The 18,017-nt window shown below is 38.1% G+C and overlaps 1 protein-coding gene and 1 long non-coding RNA gene across 2 annotated transcripts; one reads left to right on the top strand and one right to left on the bottom strand.

Annotated features, from left to right (window-relative positions):
• Positions 1 to 1,288: 1,288 nt before the first annotated feature.
• On the bottom strand, positions 1,289 to 7,456 carry LOC141378239 (uncharacterized). Its single transcript, XR_015511714.1, has 3 exons — positions 5,173 to 7,456; positions 3,741 to 4,076; positions 1,289 to 3,660 (listed from the first exon to the last, which is right to left on the bottom strand). It is a non-coding gene; the product is annotated as an uncharacterized LOC141378239 (long non-coding RNA).
• On the top strand, positions 6,551 to 16,199 carry LOC141378238 (polycomb protein SCMH1). The gene is made up of 10 exons (XM_087287413.1): positions 6,551 to 6,721; positions 7,117 to 7,361; positions 9,616 to 9,786; positions 9,878 to 10,004; positions 10,097 to 10,297; positions 11,602 to 11,769; positions 11,851 to 11,982; positions 12,533 to 12,673; positions 14,018 to 14,160; positions 15,066 to 16,199. The coding sequence occupies exons 1-10, from the start codon at positions 6,706 to 6,708 to the stop codon at positions 15,192 to 15,194; spliced, it is 1,473 nt and encodes a 490-aa protein (XP_087143539.1). The 5' UTR covers positions 6,551 to 6,705; the 3' UTR covers positions 15,195 to 16,199.
• The last annotated feature ends 1,818 nt before the right edge of the window (positions 16,200 to 18,017 follow it).

Here is an 18,017-nt window from a genome sequence, read left to right as displayed (position 1 = left end):
ACGTAAATGTCATATGCTACTTATTCAACAAAACATACTGTGTGCTTCTCCATTTATTAGTAACCAGTGCATAGCGCAAACTGCGTGGGCTCACCCGCAAGAGGAGGTGAAGGAAAGTTGTATCAGAATCTGACTCCCGGACAAATCTGACTCCCCTTCCTGTGCACGCACATCACACAACACCTGCAGTTAAACTAACATCGATTTACCCTAACACTTTTATCAATATTTTTTTCGCAATTGACAGCAAGAATAAACAATGAAGCATTGTCTGATGGACAAGCAGCTCCTAATTATGTTCAAAAGAATTTAAAACAGCTAAAACGGGACAAATCTATACCCCATTTCGAAAGTAAAACATACTCCAATAGGTAGTGTAATCTACACAACATTAAGTGCAGTGTGTGGGTGAGAGGGGGCAGTGTTTCGATGTGATCTGGTTATGTTGTGGTTCTATGACTGCTGGTGTTGCTGTATAGTTAAACACTATGACAGTCAAAGTAACTAGATTATTTAGATTTAAATTAATTCAAATAAAATAAAAATATTAATGTAATATATTGGGTGTTTTTGTGAGTTTGGGTGGGTTTTGAAAAGCTTTTGGTCTGGAAAAAGTCAGGTATATCTGGCAACACTGATGATAAACTCACTCTATTATGGGTAAACTTAACAGTGACTAATCACAAATCACATCAGCTCCTGATCAAACTCAACATTGCATATCCTGCGATGTGACTATTGCGGATACTGCTGATATGTTGTGGTAATATATAAACAATATATTGTGCAGTCCTAAATAGTACAATACTTCTTAATGATTCAAAAGAGATTTTACCAAAAAAAAAAAAAAAAAATTAAATAAATGAATAAATAAATAAATAAATAAATAAAGATTTAGTTAAACTAAGATAATCAGCAGCTTGCCTTCATGAAAAATGTGCTTTGGTAAACTTGATGGGATAATTGACCGATTGTTCTGCGTTCTTTAGGGTTTCGCCTGAACGCATCATCATGGCCTATGTTCTTATTAAAAACACTCAACGGAGCAGAAATGGCCCCAGCTCGAATCTTTCACAAGGTATCAGTTTCAAACAACAAACACAAACAGCGGTTTCAAAGTCAAGTTTAAAGTTTTGGCTTGTTTTATGTGTAAAAAAAATCTAAGTATTTACATTTACCTTTCATCTCTTTACTCTTTCTCTGATGTATTCCCCTTTATCTTTTTGGCCCTCCAGCAAGAGCCACCTGCCCCGGAGCAGAACTTTTTTGAGGTAGGGATGAAGCTGGAGGCGGTGGACAGAAAGAATCCCCACTTCATCTGTCCTGCCACAGTGGGTGCCCTGAGGGGCGTGGAGGTGCTGGTCACCTTCGACGGCTGGCGGGGTGCTTTTGATTACTACTGCCGTTACGATTCCAGAGACATCTTCCCTGTCGGCTGGTGCACGCTCACTGGAGACAACCTGCAGCCACCAGGCACTAAAGGTGCGGACCACTCAGCATGGAATAATTCTGTTTACATTAGCATTCAGACACAGTGTTGACTGGAGGTAAGAGGTGCAAAAATTGAAGAGCAGAATTAGCTAGGTCAGTGCTAGATACACTACTGTTTAAATGTTTGGTATCAGCACAAAGTGTTTTATTTTAACAAAGATTAAATTAAACGTGACATTTATAATCAAAATAATTCTACAGCAATTCTGTATTTAACATTTTGTTTATCAAATAAAGGTGAGGGAAAAAAGGCTGGAAAAAATGCTACTTCTACTATAATATGAAGTAGCACTGATAGTAATTAAAGCTTAAAATCAGCATATTTTAATGATTTCTGTAGGTTCACGTGACACTGAAATCTGGAGTAAATACAGCTGAAAATTAAGCCTTGACAAAAAATAAACATAGAAAATATTTGTGCGATGTTCATTTGTTTATGATTATTAGAGCTGGGCAAAGATGAATCGTGATTAATTGCATCCAAATTAAAAGTTTGGTTTGACATAATAAATGTGTGTGCATTATATATATTTATTTATGTATATGTGATACACACATACATAGAAACAAAGCTATACAAAACAATTTTGTTACATAGATATTTCAATATGTAAATATTTATATATAAAGACAAGCATTTTCTGGAATATAAGCTTAGAAGTAGAATATTTTAAAGTTTCTGTGTGCACAGACGGAGCGGTGGTTGCTGCAAGGTTAACGCGGACTTCACGGTTCACTTAAGATGTAATCTCATTTACACCAAATCACAGAAATACAGCATGTGTGAATTGGTCAAGCACTGTACATATGCATTTAATCACTCGCTTTTCTGACACACAATGGGCCTTCTGTAAATGATGAGCAGCAGATCTAATTTATAATTTAAATATGTCATTTCAAATCTTATATTTAAAACACAAGCTTTTTATATTTCAAAGACATACAAAAATTTAATGTGTACATGCAACTTACATTTGAAAATATAAGAAATTGTGTATGTATGTGACATATAGCCTATGTTTATCTGGTCCAAGCAACATTTCCAGGGTTTGATAATTAGGCTACTATACATTAATACTTTACAAGTACATGCGTTTTCTTTTTCTTTTAAGAACAGTACCATTTTAATTAACTTTTTTAAGCACATTTTAATTTAAACAGTGAAGTTTTTGTCCGCAAGTACAGTTAATGTTCAAACTATTTATAATGTTTAAAGTGGCTGTCAATAATACATATTCTTAATAATAGTAATTAATCTGCCTCGTTTTTGAACTGTGCAGTGCTGTAGCTGCTTAATTAGGCCTACTATGCTACTGTGTTTTATAGAGGTGTGAACCTACACTGGTCTCACGGTTCGGTTCAGTTACTAGGTTAAGGTATTGTTACTGACTGCTCCCGCACTTTATTCTGAAATTTATTCCAGCGCCACAAGATATTTAGTCGGGTCCTGCGGTACAGCGGGAATGCAGACCTTTATCCAGAGGTATCGCTGTAACAGCCGAGAGGAGAGGAAAAGTCACGCCAGCAGATCAAATGGGCCACAGAGTGGGAGAAAGAGAGAGAGAGAGAAATGGAGTTAACTTTCATTTTTTCAATCACAGTGAAATAGGAGCTTCTGCTGTAAGTGTCAGTGAAAGACTGTCCAGAAAAAACACACACAGTGAAATTGTGCACAGTTTCTGCGTTTTTAAGTAGTTGGAGCGTTGCAAATACTTGAGCTCGCCTCCCTCGCCATAGTAAGCTACGGCGACATATCGCATGTGAGATAAATGCCGTCAGTACATAATAACCGGTTAGGATTATTACTGAACCGATACCGAATTGTCCATGTCTGTATCGCGGTGCACCCAAGAAACAATCAATTTTGACACCCCTATTATTTTAATACTGGTCTTTAAGGTGGTACTTGGAGAAAAAATTTTTCTGAGTTGGTACTTGGTAAAAAAAGATTGAGAAACACTGACCTATAGCATATGTCTTTGGACTGTGGGGCAAAACGGAGCCCCCAGTGGAAACCCACGCCAACACAGGGACCTTCTTGCTGTGAGGCGACAGTGCTAACCTCTGAGCCACCGTGCCGCCTTATATTGGATTAATCGTGATTATGTTTTGCCTAGCACTAATCATTATAAATTTTTTTAAATTATATTGTCATTTTTAATTGTTATACTAGTTTACAGTAGCACTATTTATACTGTATTTTCTGATAAAAAAAACGACCTTTTGAAATTATCTTACTGACCCCAAACGTTTACATAGTAGTGGACTCACAGTGTTGCATATTTGAGTTTGAGACTAATGTTGGTGGTGGTGAATAAATGAGGTTGTAATGTACTGGAGTTTGACAACAGAGGTAGAATCCACATGCAGCTATAATAGATTCAGGCAGGCAAGGTTAGAGGCCAGAACAGACAGTAATACACAGATAATCCAAAGAGTAGGGATAGCTGACGTGAAACGGACGTTTCGACACAGTGTTGAGATCCCAAAGCGCAAGTGTTTCGAAACAACACCCAGGTCACATGACTAAGGTGATTCGAAACACCCAGGTCACGTGACTGAAGTGTTTGGAAACACAAGAGTACCTAATAGGGATGTAACGGTATTGTAAATACCGTCATACCGCAATATTAATTTTTTTCGATATTACCGTAGTCGCATGACTCGGTAAAACTATAGGTCTTCTGAGAAAATTTGCTCAGGCGAATGAAGCGAACGGGAGGTACCGGAAACTACAATTCCCATCAGCCCAGGCTTGGCCATAATCCCTTGCGGTCTGTTGTCGCTACAGATCCAGTAATGCGGAAATGGAGTGTGCTGCTAGAAGCGGGGATGAAAAAGAGTTGGAAAACCCTAAAGTGGGTGTTGTCGCCACGCGCGTACTGAATAGCGGTGTTGTCGCGCGAGTTCTTATCAGCTGTGTTGTCGCGCGCGTTCTTATCAGCTGTGTTGTCGTGCGCGTACTGTAAAGCGGGGACGGAGGGTAGGTAGGGCACTTTTGATCATTTTGGAAGGGAACTTTCTATCCAAGACTAAAAAGGGCATGTGCACTGCACAGGTTGAGCCCTTTGTGTGCACGTGCCTGCAAGTTGGGGAATACGACTAATAATCAGTCATGGGGACTGCAGAAACACAGCACACTGTTCAGATTGATGCAGACATGAGATCTCTATCTCACTCATGGTTTGTCCTCTCAAGTGGGGGAAAGACAATGCACAACGTTACCCACTGCTGTCAAGCTGGGCCAAGTCATATCTCTCTTGTCCCAGAAACCTCAGTCCCAAATGAGAGGGTTTTTTTCTGTTGCAGGGGACATTGTAAATACCCAGAGATACCAGCTTTTACCAGATTATATTTATATGATAATTTTCCTTTAAACCCATCTCTATCTAAGTGAGTGAGTGATTAAATGTTGAATGTGATGAGTTTTCAACAATACTAAATTGAAACTTAATTTTTTTACATGGTTTAATATTTTTTTGTTATTAAAATTGAAGTTCCTGTTTCAAAGCTTACAGATAGATGGCTAATTTGTATGTCATTGATACTTTTGGCACTTTTTTGGAGTATTTTCATAAGTTTTGTTTTTTCCTGTAAATGATTCAATAAATACCGTACCGTGACATTCATACCGAGGTATTACCGTACCGTGAAATTCTGATACCGTTACATACGTAGTACCTGACTAAAGCGATTCAAAGCATCAGTACTTTCAGAAGCTTTACAAGACCTGGCGAATCTGCATTTGAAAAATAACAATAAAGCTGCATCACTGTGGATTCAAACCCATTATCTCGGAATGCTAGTCTGAAACTCTCACCACTCTACTAAATCACTTGAAGCCTTAACTTTACAATGTGGGATTTAATACCTCAATCTGTTTAATTGTTTCTTTGCTGAAGCTGTTCCAGAACAGTACATAAAAATGACCACTAGGTGTCACAATAGAGATGGGCTTCAAAACGTTTCGAAGCTTCGACACATTTGCTTTGACTCTTTCAGTGTTTCATGAAGCCTTGGTTTGCCCACCACTACCAAAAAGTAAACGATGAAACAGGTGAAAGGGGTCAAGATGAGCAGCAAACAATTAATAAATAGTATAAACAATCAAAGGGTTAAAACATGGCTAGGCAAAAAAATAAAAAAAATGCATTGTAAAGTTCACAGTGGAAAGAAGACTGAGCATTGGATGTGTGTGTGTGAATGATGTATATATTTATGGCCCATGTAATTAGAGATGATGTCCTTCAGCTGTGTGTAACCGGAAGCTGAACTGTGACTGGTGTGTGACTGCAGGGTATGATGGAATTTGTAGTTCAATTGAATGACAAGTAGTGTTCTTCGGGTATTGTGAGTTTTAGTAAGGCATACAATGATGATTCACTCAATTCAATTTGCATAATGCACATTTCACTTGTTAGCAGATCTTTTGATACCAGAGGAATTCACGAGAATATATGACTTAATTAGCAAAACATGGTAAGTTTAACTTAGTGAGAAATTGTAGCTGTTACATGAACTACAGCAGATGTAAATGATTATACTGGGTGGTCTCAATGGAAAAACTGAAAAAAGCATTTTCAATGGGGTCGATACTGGATGACATAAAGGTTAATAATAAATGATGGCTGAATGTTCATTTTTGGGTGAGCTGTTCCTTTAAGCAATAAAGACAGTTGATGGAGAGAAAATCAGAGAGAGTTTTGGTTTACAAGGGGTTGGCATCCACCCAGCTGGCGAAGCTGCAAACCCTGTGCCCAATAGCAGGCCTCGCATTAAAAAGCTGGTGGGACTGTTTGAGTGGGATGAGAGAAGAGGGTTAAAGAGACAACGCAAGGCCGGCAAGTTTGGCAGTGGAAGAAAAACCTTGTCAGGCCTCTAAATACACACTAAACTTCACATCTAGTCAGGGTAAGCAAGCTGTTATGTTTTTTTATTTGTAAAAGTCTTCATGTGTAATGGAAGCTGGGATCGAACCAAAAGAAAGTCCACCACCATGTTCGTGTAGAAAAGACTTTCGGGGTTAACAGTACTAGAAAGAGTGTCACTATAGGCAGACTTTAACGCTTTAGAGAGCAGATCGAAACTAAAGGGCAGGAAGGAAGTGAACTGACTGAGAGTTTTAGTTGCCACAAATTGCAAGATCAAGAGCAGACCCTCGCTCAGTGAGGGTTTTGTAGTCTATTTTTCTACGTTGGATGAGTACAGAGTGCAATGGAATCACTAACAGGTAGTGTTTAAAGTGTGCTTGCTCAATTACATTCTTTCTGGTGTCTTTTGTTTACTCTGGCTTCATTTCTGATGAATGTTTCATGCAGTTAATGTTGGTGAACTTTTCACTCTCCTGCTTTTTTGTACTCAATTTCAATTTAATTCTTACGTGCTGATCTCTTCCTCTTTTCTAGTTGTGTTTTCCCTCTTGCGTTTTTTCTTTTCGTCTCTGTTGCACTTCAGAAGCTCAAAAAATGTGTAACACAACACGTTTCTTTGTTAAGATGCCTCAGAGAAAAATGGGTCAGCTCTGCACAGCGCTTCTTTTCATCTTCAGCTTCTGTTTGTAGCTGCACGTTGTGTTGTAATACCCTGTTTGATTTGTATTTTCTTTTCGTTTTTAATATTTTGCAGTTGGGTTACCGAAGACACTAGGTGCACTTAGTGCCCTGCCAGACAGTGGCACAGAGGGGACAGGCATGCCTCCTACGCCAGGCCGACCCCCACCACAGAAGAAACGTAAGCCTGGCCGCAAGAAAAACAAACTGTCTGGGCCCTGGGGTCAGAAGGGAACACTTGGTTCTCAGACAAGCTTACCTGACAAAGAAGTGGAATCTATTAAAATCCCCAAGAAACGAGGCCCCAAACCAGGAAGCAAGGTAAAAACGACATTGAAAGTTATTACAGATTCAAGTATTTCAGTAGTTGCTGGGGTCTTCATGTTTTGCAACAAGAACAGCTTGAGAAAGCAGGTAAAACAAAAGCAAAAGGCAAAGAAATAAAAAAAACAAGTAAATAAAATGTGGTTAAAAATCAGGCAGCCGCAAGGGCTTTTCTTTTTCTGGATTGCTTTTGAAAACACTGGCATTTGAATTTAGGGAAGGTGGCGGGTGGGGGGATCGGTTGGTAGGTCAGTCAGTCAGTTGCCAACAGCCTCTGGTGGATTTACGTGAGAAGAGAAAGTGGGTGAAGTCTAGATCAGATACGCGGCTGACCGGAAGTGCGATATGCGCATCAATATAGCAGCATTTTTTTATGACACTATAACAATAATTAAGATTTTTACAGTACTGTGACGGTTGGGTTTAGGGTTGGGGTGGGGGTAGACGTTAATAAATAAAATAAATGGGAAATTGAATAAATAATTCTCGTTAACTTCCGGTTCCCATAGATTATGCATTTTCTGGAATATCATGGGATTTTAAAAGGTGTATTCCAGGCATTGATAGGAATTTAGGTTGTCGCTTTAAATTTTAGTTTGTATTTATCAAAATGTAATTTTTCTTTAAAATATATATTTTTTATCCGCTTAAAACGTTTTACACGTTTTCCTTAAATCAAATGTAGTCACTAGGTTGTACTGGTTACTGAAGGCAAACATGTCAATTTCAAGAGCTTTGGCTACAAAATGACAACTTCAAATACTTGGTGCTCTTCGTTCTTTTCATTTCTTTTCAAATCTGAAGTAAATTATCCACTGTTGCAACCTTAATGGCTATTAAATGAATTAAAATGTTATAGTCGTGCTCTAACAATTTTAATATTATGCAAAAGCATTCCAATGAATTTCAGCTTTTTAGGCAAAGTCTTCACTTTAGATGAAGTCAGGGAATTTGACATTTGGGTAAGAGTGGAAACCCTGCCAGGGGTGCTAGTACATTGACTGATTTAGGCCTGGCATGAACAAATATAAATGGCACAAAAACCACCAGTAGACAACAGCTTATGAATGCTTGGTCAAAAACAAAAAGCAATATTCTATCTGTATGAATTAATCATTGGATCATTAGATCATTCAATTCAAATCAAAGATTCAGTAAGTAAAAAAAGTAAAAGCAGCACAATTTTTGTTAATGAAACAAATTACAGACAATATTGTCTGAAATGTAACTCTAGCAACACTATCTGTTAAACTGTTGCATGAAATCAAAAGTTTCACTTGCATGATTGCACTTGTGCTGGTATTCAGGAAAACTACACTCTTTCTTGGTGATACTTAATATTATAAATATGAAAAAAGCCTTTGAATGAATATATTTTATGTTTCCTTATCTTAAGTCTCACTATCTCAAAATTGTCTGCTTGCCCATTGTTAGAATAACAATGCTGGTATTATCATTGTTGATAATCACATGGAAGATACCCATATATTTCCATACATTTCTCATTTAAATCCTTTAAAATGTAAAAGATATCAATCTGAATTAATTGAGCTTTGTCATGTGTGGTTTTACCCATACCCGAAATTAGTCCTCTGCTTTAAACCCAGTTAAGTGCACAATCACATTTCGACTGAGGAGTGAGAGCACATATAAAGTGAGCATACAACCAGAGCAGTGGGCAGCTATTGCTTCCAGCACCTAGGGAGCAATTACGGTTTAGGTGCTTTGCTTAGGGGCACTTCAGTTGCATTATAGGTGTTTTGTTGTACCATTTCCTAGGAATTTGATACTTTCTGTCATGCAAAAGAAGAGGCCATTCTCACAAAGTATGTTTTTCCATTGCACTGTTTTGCTTTTCTAATTTGTTTCTGTTTAAACATGCTCAACATAGATATATTTGACTGCTGGCACTCAAATCTCACACATAACTTGCTGTCTGAAAAAACCCAGCTCTCAACTTTAAGGAAATTTAAATAAGCATGTGTCCACACTTTTTGGGTTATTTTTTATCCCTCTATTTCGCCCCTGATATTTTTAAATGCAAAATAAAAGCATTCTGGTGCTTTTGAAAATCAGACACAAGTCCACATTAAATTTATTAGCTGTGGTCCCATCCATCAGCTCTAATGTGCTCGTTTAAATTCTGATGATTTACAGTAAACAGTAAAGTTTCTGTTAAATACCTAAGTTGGTATCATTAGTTTTCAGAGTATCGACTTGTGTTTGAATGTGTTTTTATGTTGTCTTCTAGTTGAGCTGGGCTAAAAAGACAGCATGGCTTGAGGAAACAATTGGAGGTCCCGGTAGACCTATCAGCAAACCCAGAGGAAAACTACCAGCCAGCTGGACCCAGAAAGTGCAACAAAATCCAACTGATCCCATTAAACTCCCAAAAAAGCGAGGCCCTAAACCTGGCGTAAAGGTTCACATTTTCAACGATTAATCTTAGAAACCAAACGGACTAGCATAAGGCAGTGCTATTTATGCAAACTCCTCCTTACTGTCTCACACAGAGAAAGCCTCGATTGATACCCAACCCAATGCCCACCTCCCCAAGCAGTAGCACTCCAGAGCCGGACACCAGCTCAGTCCCGATGGACAATGCCACAATTCCCAAAGCTGCCCTACAGGCCCCTACAGGTACTACTGCATGTGTATATTTTCAGGTTTACCCTTGCAAAGAAGTATTCCACTGTTGCATACTTGCATAACTAACAGTTTTTCTGTTTCAGTGTGCGTGTACCTGAATAAACATGGCAATGTGGGTCCCCATCTGGATGCACGGCGTGTCCAGTCTCTCCCAGATCACTTTGGGCCTGGCCGAGCCTCCTCAGTGCTGCAGCAGTGTGTTCAGGCTTGTGTGGACTGTGCACATAACCAGAACACAGTTTTTTCCTGCCTAAAACCAGGCCATGGAGGTGAACTCATATCAGGTCAGCTTGCACAAACTACTATTACTGTAATTAAATAAAGCTAAAATGATTTTTGCTGTTGAAATAAATGCCACCAGATTAATTTTACTGCAGTTTAATAATTTTGAATATGTAATTTATTAATGCAATTTATATTACAAATATGCAGTATTTTAAGGGCCTGCTGATTTTAGTTTTATTTTAATCCCAATTAAACAAATCCCAATTAAACAAATGGTTTTAATTCATTTAGCGATCATAAACAAACAGATATTTCTGGGGTTGGGATTATTATAATTATATATATATATATATATATATATATATATATATATATATATATATATATATATGTATATATATATATATATATATATATATATATATATATGTGTGTGTGTATGTGTGTGTGTGTGTGTGTGTGTGTGTGTGTCTGTGTGTGTGTGTCTGTGTGTGTGTGTGCGCCAACAGCAACTGACATTAAATTACATTAATGGCATTAATTAACTTTTTTATATATATTTAAATCTAACAATATATCAAAAGTTTAAGTACAGCTGAATGTAAAAATATAAGTAATTAGAAAACCAAGGTGTCCGCGGGGTCTTAAAAATTGATAAATCAATTATGAGAAAATGAAGGCCCTTAAAAGATGAAAAAGTCTTAACAGCATTTTCTTCAATTTTGTTCAAGAGTTGTCCAAAGTGTTTAACTCCAAAAAAGCATAAATATATTTATTTTCCACCTAATATTAACAACGGCGTGCTCAATCCATGCGATTGGTTCAGGCCAGGGCACGTCCGGCTAAGCTCCTCCATTGTGTTGTGACGATCTCCATAGATCGAAACAGATGGCAAAATGGGAGAATGAAATTTTGCGTACTCCTGTTTGGAGAAACACAACTTTAAACAGTGGCTGAAGACTGTCGCTGAAAACAACTACGTAATTTATTCTTTCAAGCTTTGTTTCTTCTGAGCTTATCGGGAGTTTTGTCGCATGATTGTGCTCCATTAATAATTTAACTACAGCTGTTTATTAACAACTGTTTATTAAGTAAAAGGTTTGATACTGATTAGAGCTTGAAGTGGCGATGAGCTCTTAAAGTATTTTGAGCAGATCTCTAAAAAGTCTTAAAAAGGTACTGAAATTACCTTTAGGATTTCTGCATATACCCTGAAAACACAAATAAACCTAAGGCATCTAACCCTACAATTACAATACTAAATACCAGCTCAGGCATTTAGAGGCACCTAACCTTCATTCTGGTTAGGTCCAATACATCCCCCCTAGTAACCACTAAACTTTGCTCTTTTGACTTTTAATAGCCTACTTTGAGCAGCAGCAGCACACTCTAACACTGCCGGCAGTGAACAGTGTGACGTATGTGCTGCGCTTCCTGGAGAAACTCTGTCACAACCTGCACTGCGACACATTGTTCGGCAATCAGCCCGTCCCTCTGGGAGTTGTTCACTATGACAGCCGGATGTACACAGGTCAGCGCTCATGCGAACACATCTGCTCTCACCCATTACTGTCTTTTGATCTTTAAAAAGAGTGCTTCATGTGTGTTGTAGAGAGAAGAAACTTTGCAGAAAGTCTGAGTTCTGGACCTGGTCGGGGCACTAAGAGATTTCTCCAGCATGACGCCTACAGCAGCAAACCTGTACCACACAAAATATCTAAAAACCACCGTCTCTCCTCTGAAGGTATTTCACTGTTTTACTGCTATTACAGTATTTATAGGATGTCCGTGGGCCTAAAACAAAATTTTAGGCCTTGTAAAGTCTTAAATTGAATGAAATATAGCGTTGTAGGTCTTCTATTTCTTCTATGTCCATTTAAAACTACACAACTGGGCCGGCAAACAAACAATCACTAACAACACATCTCAATAAAACTTTTAACAAACCTCCTGGACAGACTCTTGTGCATGCATTTAGTTTATTATAGTTTTTTAAGTAAAGTTATGTTTAAAAAAAGAGAGTATGTACTAGTGTTTGCTTGTTTTGATTTATTATTTAAAATATGTCGCTAAGAACTATTTAGAAAAATATTTTCCATTAGACCAGCCAGGACATTGAAAAAATTCCTTAGCATTTAGTCCTTTAGAAGTCTGAAATTACATTTATAATGGTTTTAAAGAGATCTTAAAAGTCTTAAATCTGACTTGGTCATACCTGCAGAAACACTGATTTAATCATTTAACTCTTTTAAAAGATTAATATGTGGTGTTTTTGTATATTTACACTTGATCAGAACCATTTCTCATGGAAAATGGGGTTGGCAGCTCTGACGTTTTGGAGAAAACGCACTTATCTCCTGGACACAGCTCAACAAAGCGTTCCCTGTCTCAGAATAGCAACTCACCGGGAAAACTGCATCGTCTTGGCTCAACAGGTAAACAAACGAGTCACTGTTAAAATTTATTTGCACTCTGAAACTCTGAATTCTTACAGCACAGGTGTCAAAGGAGGGCCACAGCTCTGCAAAGTTTAGCTTTAATCCTAATTCAACACACCATCAAACTAACTGAGTCCTTTAGGCTTGTTTGAAACCTATTGATAAGTGTGTTGAGGCAGGGTTGAAACTAAACTGTGCAGAGCTACGGCTGTCAAGGGACTGGATTTGACACCTTTGTCTTACAGTGAAAATCATGGATTTAAGGTCTTAATTTTAACCTGATGTTGTCGAGTAGCGCTCTCATGCTTTTACTGTTTTTTGTGTGTTTGTTTGTTCTGTGTCTGCTTTTAAATCAGTCAAGTCACCTTGAAATCTCACTTTCTGTTTCTGATTGTGATCTAATAGTTCTGTTTAAATCTGTAAAGTTTTCAGATTAAGGCTTATTAATAATTCTGCGTCAAGCGCACGCATATGATACGGTGCAGCCTACGCGTGGACGCATAGCCTTTGCCGTGGCCGTCTCAAAAATGTAACTACACGTCACAACGACGCGTAGCGCAAGCGCTGTGATTTGTCGGCTTGTTAGCGTTGAAGAGTGTGGACAGGACCAAGAGCCGCATGAGTCCATTGGAGCGATTTTTTAGTGTTAAGTGTCAAGTCCTGTGAAGGAGCTCCAGATGAAAAGTTTTGTTTTTTGTTTACCTTATGGTTAAAGCTGTTGCACGTCTGCTGGTTTAGCGTTTGTCCATGTTTAAAACTGGAATTCATTTTTATTATTCTGATCATAAATCGAGGGTACTTAATACAGGTATAAACTGAGTTTGAAAAAGTTTTGAGCTTGGACACTTTCAACCTTTTTCAGAAGCAGTTGGAAATTGATTCAGTTAAATTGTTCAAATTGAATTGACCGTAAGCATCTCACTCAATAATATAAAGAAATAAAATAAATTCAATAACTTTCCTGTTTAAAGTTTGACTCTTCTGTTGTTACACTGTACTAAGGTCTACAGACAATGTAAAGTTGCTGTTCAATATATCTAGGAGCTTTTCTCTCATTCCCAATGTAACTACAAAAAATCGGAAATAGGAAAAGGATCGAATTGCTATGCTATTGAGATGCTAATGGTCTAATCCTATTCAATGAATTAAGCTAAGTCAAGGTAAAAGTGCTCCCACCAGACCCAGAGATTGGCTGAATGGATGTAAAATTGTTAAATGTGTGTTCCTTCAATACCTGGGGGTTAGGGATATTTGAACCTTATTCTTTAATGCAATTATGTAAACACCTTATGGATTAAAAACTGACAACATTTTAAGTGATGATTTTTGACTGCTTTCTAGGTTCAGAGCGCTTTCTGAGCTCCAGGGAAAGCCCACGACCCAGTGGACAAGACCCCAACCTATGGACAGTAGAGGATGTTATGCAGTTCATCAGAGACATCGATCCTCAACTCGGACCACACGCAGACCTCTTCCGCAAACATGTAAGTAAGGAATACAAAACAGTTTTATTATCATCTTACATTTCAAACAGAAGCCTGATGTTACTATTTTACTTCAAAAAATGTTCCACATAATTTTTTTGTTATTGTACAAATAGCCACTGGCCACCACTGACAGTCTTAAAGGAGTAGTTCAACCAAAAATGCAAATACACACACTATTTACTCACCCCCAAGTGGTTCCAAACACAAAATAAGATATTTGGATGAAAGCTAAAAACCTGTAACTATTTGCTTTCATTCTAGGACGAACAAATGCTATAGAAGTCAGTAGTTACATGTTTTTAGCTTTCATTAAAATTTAAAGGTTTGACACTAGTGAAGGGTGAGTAAATAAAAACAGAATTTAAATTTTTGATTAAACTACATCTTTAAGCCTAGTTTACCCCCTTTTTTGCTATTTCACCAGCAAAAACTGAGGTCATAAAAGGTTTCATCAATCAAATGGAAAGGAGTCTTGAGTTGTTTGAGATAGCATGCTCATCTTCAAATAAACTATTGATTTATGATGACAAATTTCCTCAGACATATTTCCACTTTGAGACGAAAATATTTTCCTTTTTTGAGAAAATTTAATATTTTTTGAGCAATGAAATGCTTAAGGCGATGCGGGTTCCCCCACATGTCCAAACACATGCGCTATAGGTGAACATGAGAAGCTAAATTATCCGTAGTGTATGTCTGTGTATATGAGAGTGTATGGGTGTTTCCCAGTGATGGGTTGCAGCTGGAGGGTCATGCGCTGCATAAAACATATGCTGGATAAGTTGGCGGTTCATTCCACTGTGGTGTCCCCAGATTAATAAAGGGACTAAGCCGAAAAGAATATGAATGAATGAATGAAATGCTTAACATTCTCAAGTCTGAGTGATACTCTTGTGTTACAGGAAATCGATGGCAAAGCACTTCTGCTCCTCCGCAGTGATGTCATGATGAAATACATGGGGCTAAAGTTGGGTCCTGCCCTTAAACTCTCCTTCCACATTGACAGACTGAAGGAGGGGCATTTACCATGATGGCACTCTCTCAACCTCAAACAATACCCCTTCTAAGCACATTTCAAAACACACGGCATGCTGGGATTTTTAAGTCCCCCAGTACTGTAGCAGAGGATTGTAAAGCTTTTCTCCTGCCTCTTGTCCCTCCATTTCATTCAACACTTCCTTTTTGCTGTTTTTAGTGAATTCAGTTATTAATTATAGCACTGTTATAATCGTTTTTTATAACTGATGTTCTTACGGTTATTCTCACGTTACACTTACGGTTGCATTGTTCTAGAACATTTTACCTGTTCAAACTTGACTGAAACAGTGAAGTGGACAGTATACAGGCCGTTTTTGAGCCTCGGTTTTTGAGACGTACATTTAATTGTATATTTTTTCATCGTACATCAATGATGGTGTTTTCTACGGCTTTTATACGAGACTGATCAACTCCAAATAAACACTAGAACTCTTCCATCATGCTGGAGATCGCTCCGGACGGACACCTAAAAGACCACAACTCATCCACTTTATACACTTTACGCATTTAGAAGTTACGATGCGGTCACACTAGACTTCGAGCATCCGAATATATTGGTCAGTTATCAAATATGTGCAGCAGGATCCATGCCATCTGTTTGAATCAACTGTAAATTGGCAAATAACATTGTTCGAAATGTTTCTTCTATGTTCAAAATCTACTCCCCTTTGTGGCAGCACTGCAGACGGTTCAGTATTTAAGTTTATTTTCGTTGTGTCAAGGTCAGTCAGTGGCATTTAGATCTTCTGTTAGCCAGATGTGTTTTTCTCATACCAATTAGCAGGTCAAAACAAAGCAGCAGACCTTTTAGTATGCACTTGCGTTCAGATGCATGTGACAGGAAGTCTAGTGTGACTGCAGCCCCACTGCCTGTATTTCATATTGTGTTGATGTTTACATTGTCTTTGTTGTTTGTACTTTTTATACAACATGGTTAGAGTGCATACAACAACAGCGTTATACTCCAAAAGCTTCAAAATAAAAAGATTGGAGCTTTTCTTCTGTTTTTATTTTGTCTTTTGTCAGATCACAGATTCATGTTTATTATACAACACTTTCATTTAAGACGAAAACTTTACATTCTGTAAAAAAGTAGCTAGTTCATACATTACATTTCTGTTAAAGAGCACCTTTACAAGATGTAAGATAAGCCATCGGTGTCTCCAGAATGTGTTTGTAAAGTTTTAGCTCAAAAAAACACATCAGATTATTTATTGTAGCCTTCAGAATCTGCAATATTTTTTGTGTCTGAATGTATTGTATCTGTTTTTGTAGGCTGTGGCTTTAAATGCAGATTAGCTGCTTCTCCCTTGCTTCACCCATGTGCATGTCTGCTCTTATCATGCATTAGGTCAGATAAACAGAACAGGGACAGAGACGGTCTTGGATGAAGCTGAAATACAGCTCAGTAGTCAAACATACCAAGTAAGTTTATTTCATGTGTTAGTAGATCATTCAAGCCGTCCTGAAATGATGAGTCACACACACAGGCATATTAGCGTTTACTGACACCATGCGGTCGTGTTTATAGCAGTTAAGACAGGGGTGTACAAACTCGGTCCTGGAGGGCCGGTGTCCTGCAAATTTTAGTTCCAACCCCAATAAGACACACCTGGGCTAGCTAATCAAGCTCTTACTAGGCTCTCTAGAAACATCCTTGCAGGTGTGTTGAGGCAAGTTGGAGCTAAAATCTGCAGGACACCGGCCCTCCAGGACTGAGTTCGGACACCCCTGGGTTAAGACATCGCATTTTACTATATTACAAACATGCTTTGTTTTAAAAACGTTTTAAACCTTTAAAACATATATAAATAACAGAGAGTTGAAATAGATATTTTAATCACAGTTCATTTGCTAATAAAAAATGTTCTTTGGACATGCGTATACATAGTAGTATAGACCCTGCTAAAAAATCCAGCTTAAACCAGCCTAGGCTGGTTGACTGGTTTTAGCTGGTCAACCAGGCTGGTTTTAGAGGGGTTTTGGCCACTTCCAGGCTGGTTTCCAGCCATTTCCAGCCTGGTCTTAGCTGGTCAGGCTGGAAAATGACCAGCTAAATCCAGCTAAAACCAGCTTGACCAGCCTGGTTTAAGCTGGACATAGCTGGTTTTAGCTGGGCTCCCAGCTTGGCTAGGCTGGTCAAGCTGGTTTTAGCTGGTCATCTCCCAGCCTAACCAGATAAGACCAGGCTGGAAATGGCTGGATACCAGCCTGGAAGTGGCCAAACCCCCTCTAAAACCAGCCTGGTTGACCAGCTAAAACCAGCCAACCAGCCTAGGCTGGTTTAAGCTGGATTTTTCAGCAGGGAACATGGCGTCTAGCAATCAAATCGGTGGGCGCGAAGAAAACGAACTCCACGTTGTGGTGGGCCTTAAGATCTCTGGGATTTAGGTCCTATTTTAATGTCAGGAAATGTTTAAAAAGAGACTTATTGTGTTTATATCACTCCAATATGTCCGTGGACACAGTATACCTAAACACAGATTTGTCCAAACAACTTACAAAAGATCATGGGCGCCCTTTCATCATTGTTAAGCCGGTGAAAAGTAAAAATGGAGAAGTGGCTTTATTGAAAGATTTGTTTTTAATTGTGATTTAATTATTTTTTGTGTGTGGTTTAAAGTACATTTAACTTATTTAGATACAAATACATTCTGCTGTTTTATTTGTTTCTTTTAACACTGGTCGTGGACAAGCTGATTACTTTGTCAACCACATGAGGGCAGCACAGCCTTTTATTTATGTTGTTTTTCTGACTAAAAAATAATATAGACCTGAATGTAGACTACAACATTGATAAAAAGTCATAGATACAT

This window comes from Danio rerio, chromosome 16 (genome assembly GCF_052040795.2).
Source record: "Danio rerio strain M-AB ecotype USA chromosome 16, GRCz13ab, whole genome shotgun sequence".
In the NCBI taxonomy this organism is placed as follows: domain Eukaryota; kingdom Metazoa; phylum Chordata; class Actinopteri; order Cypriniformes; family Danionidae; genus Danio; species Danio rerio.
This window is presented reverse-complemented; position numbering and strand designations above follow the sequence as displayed.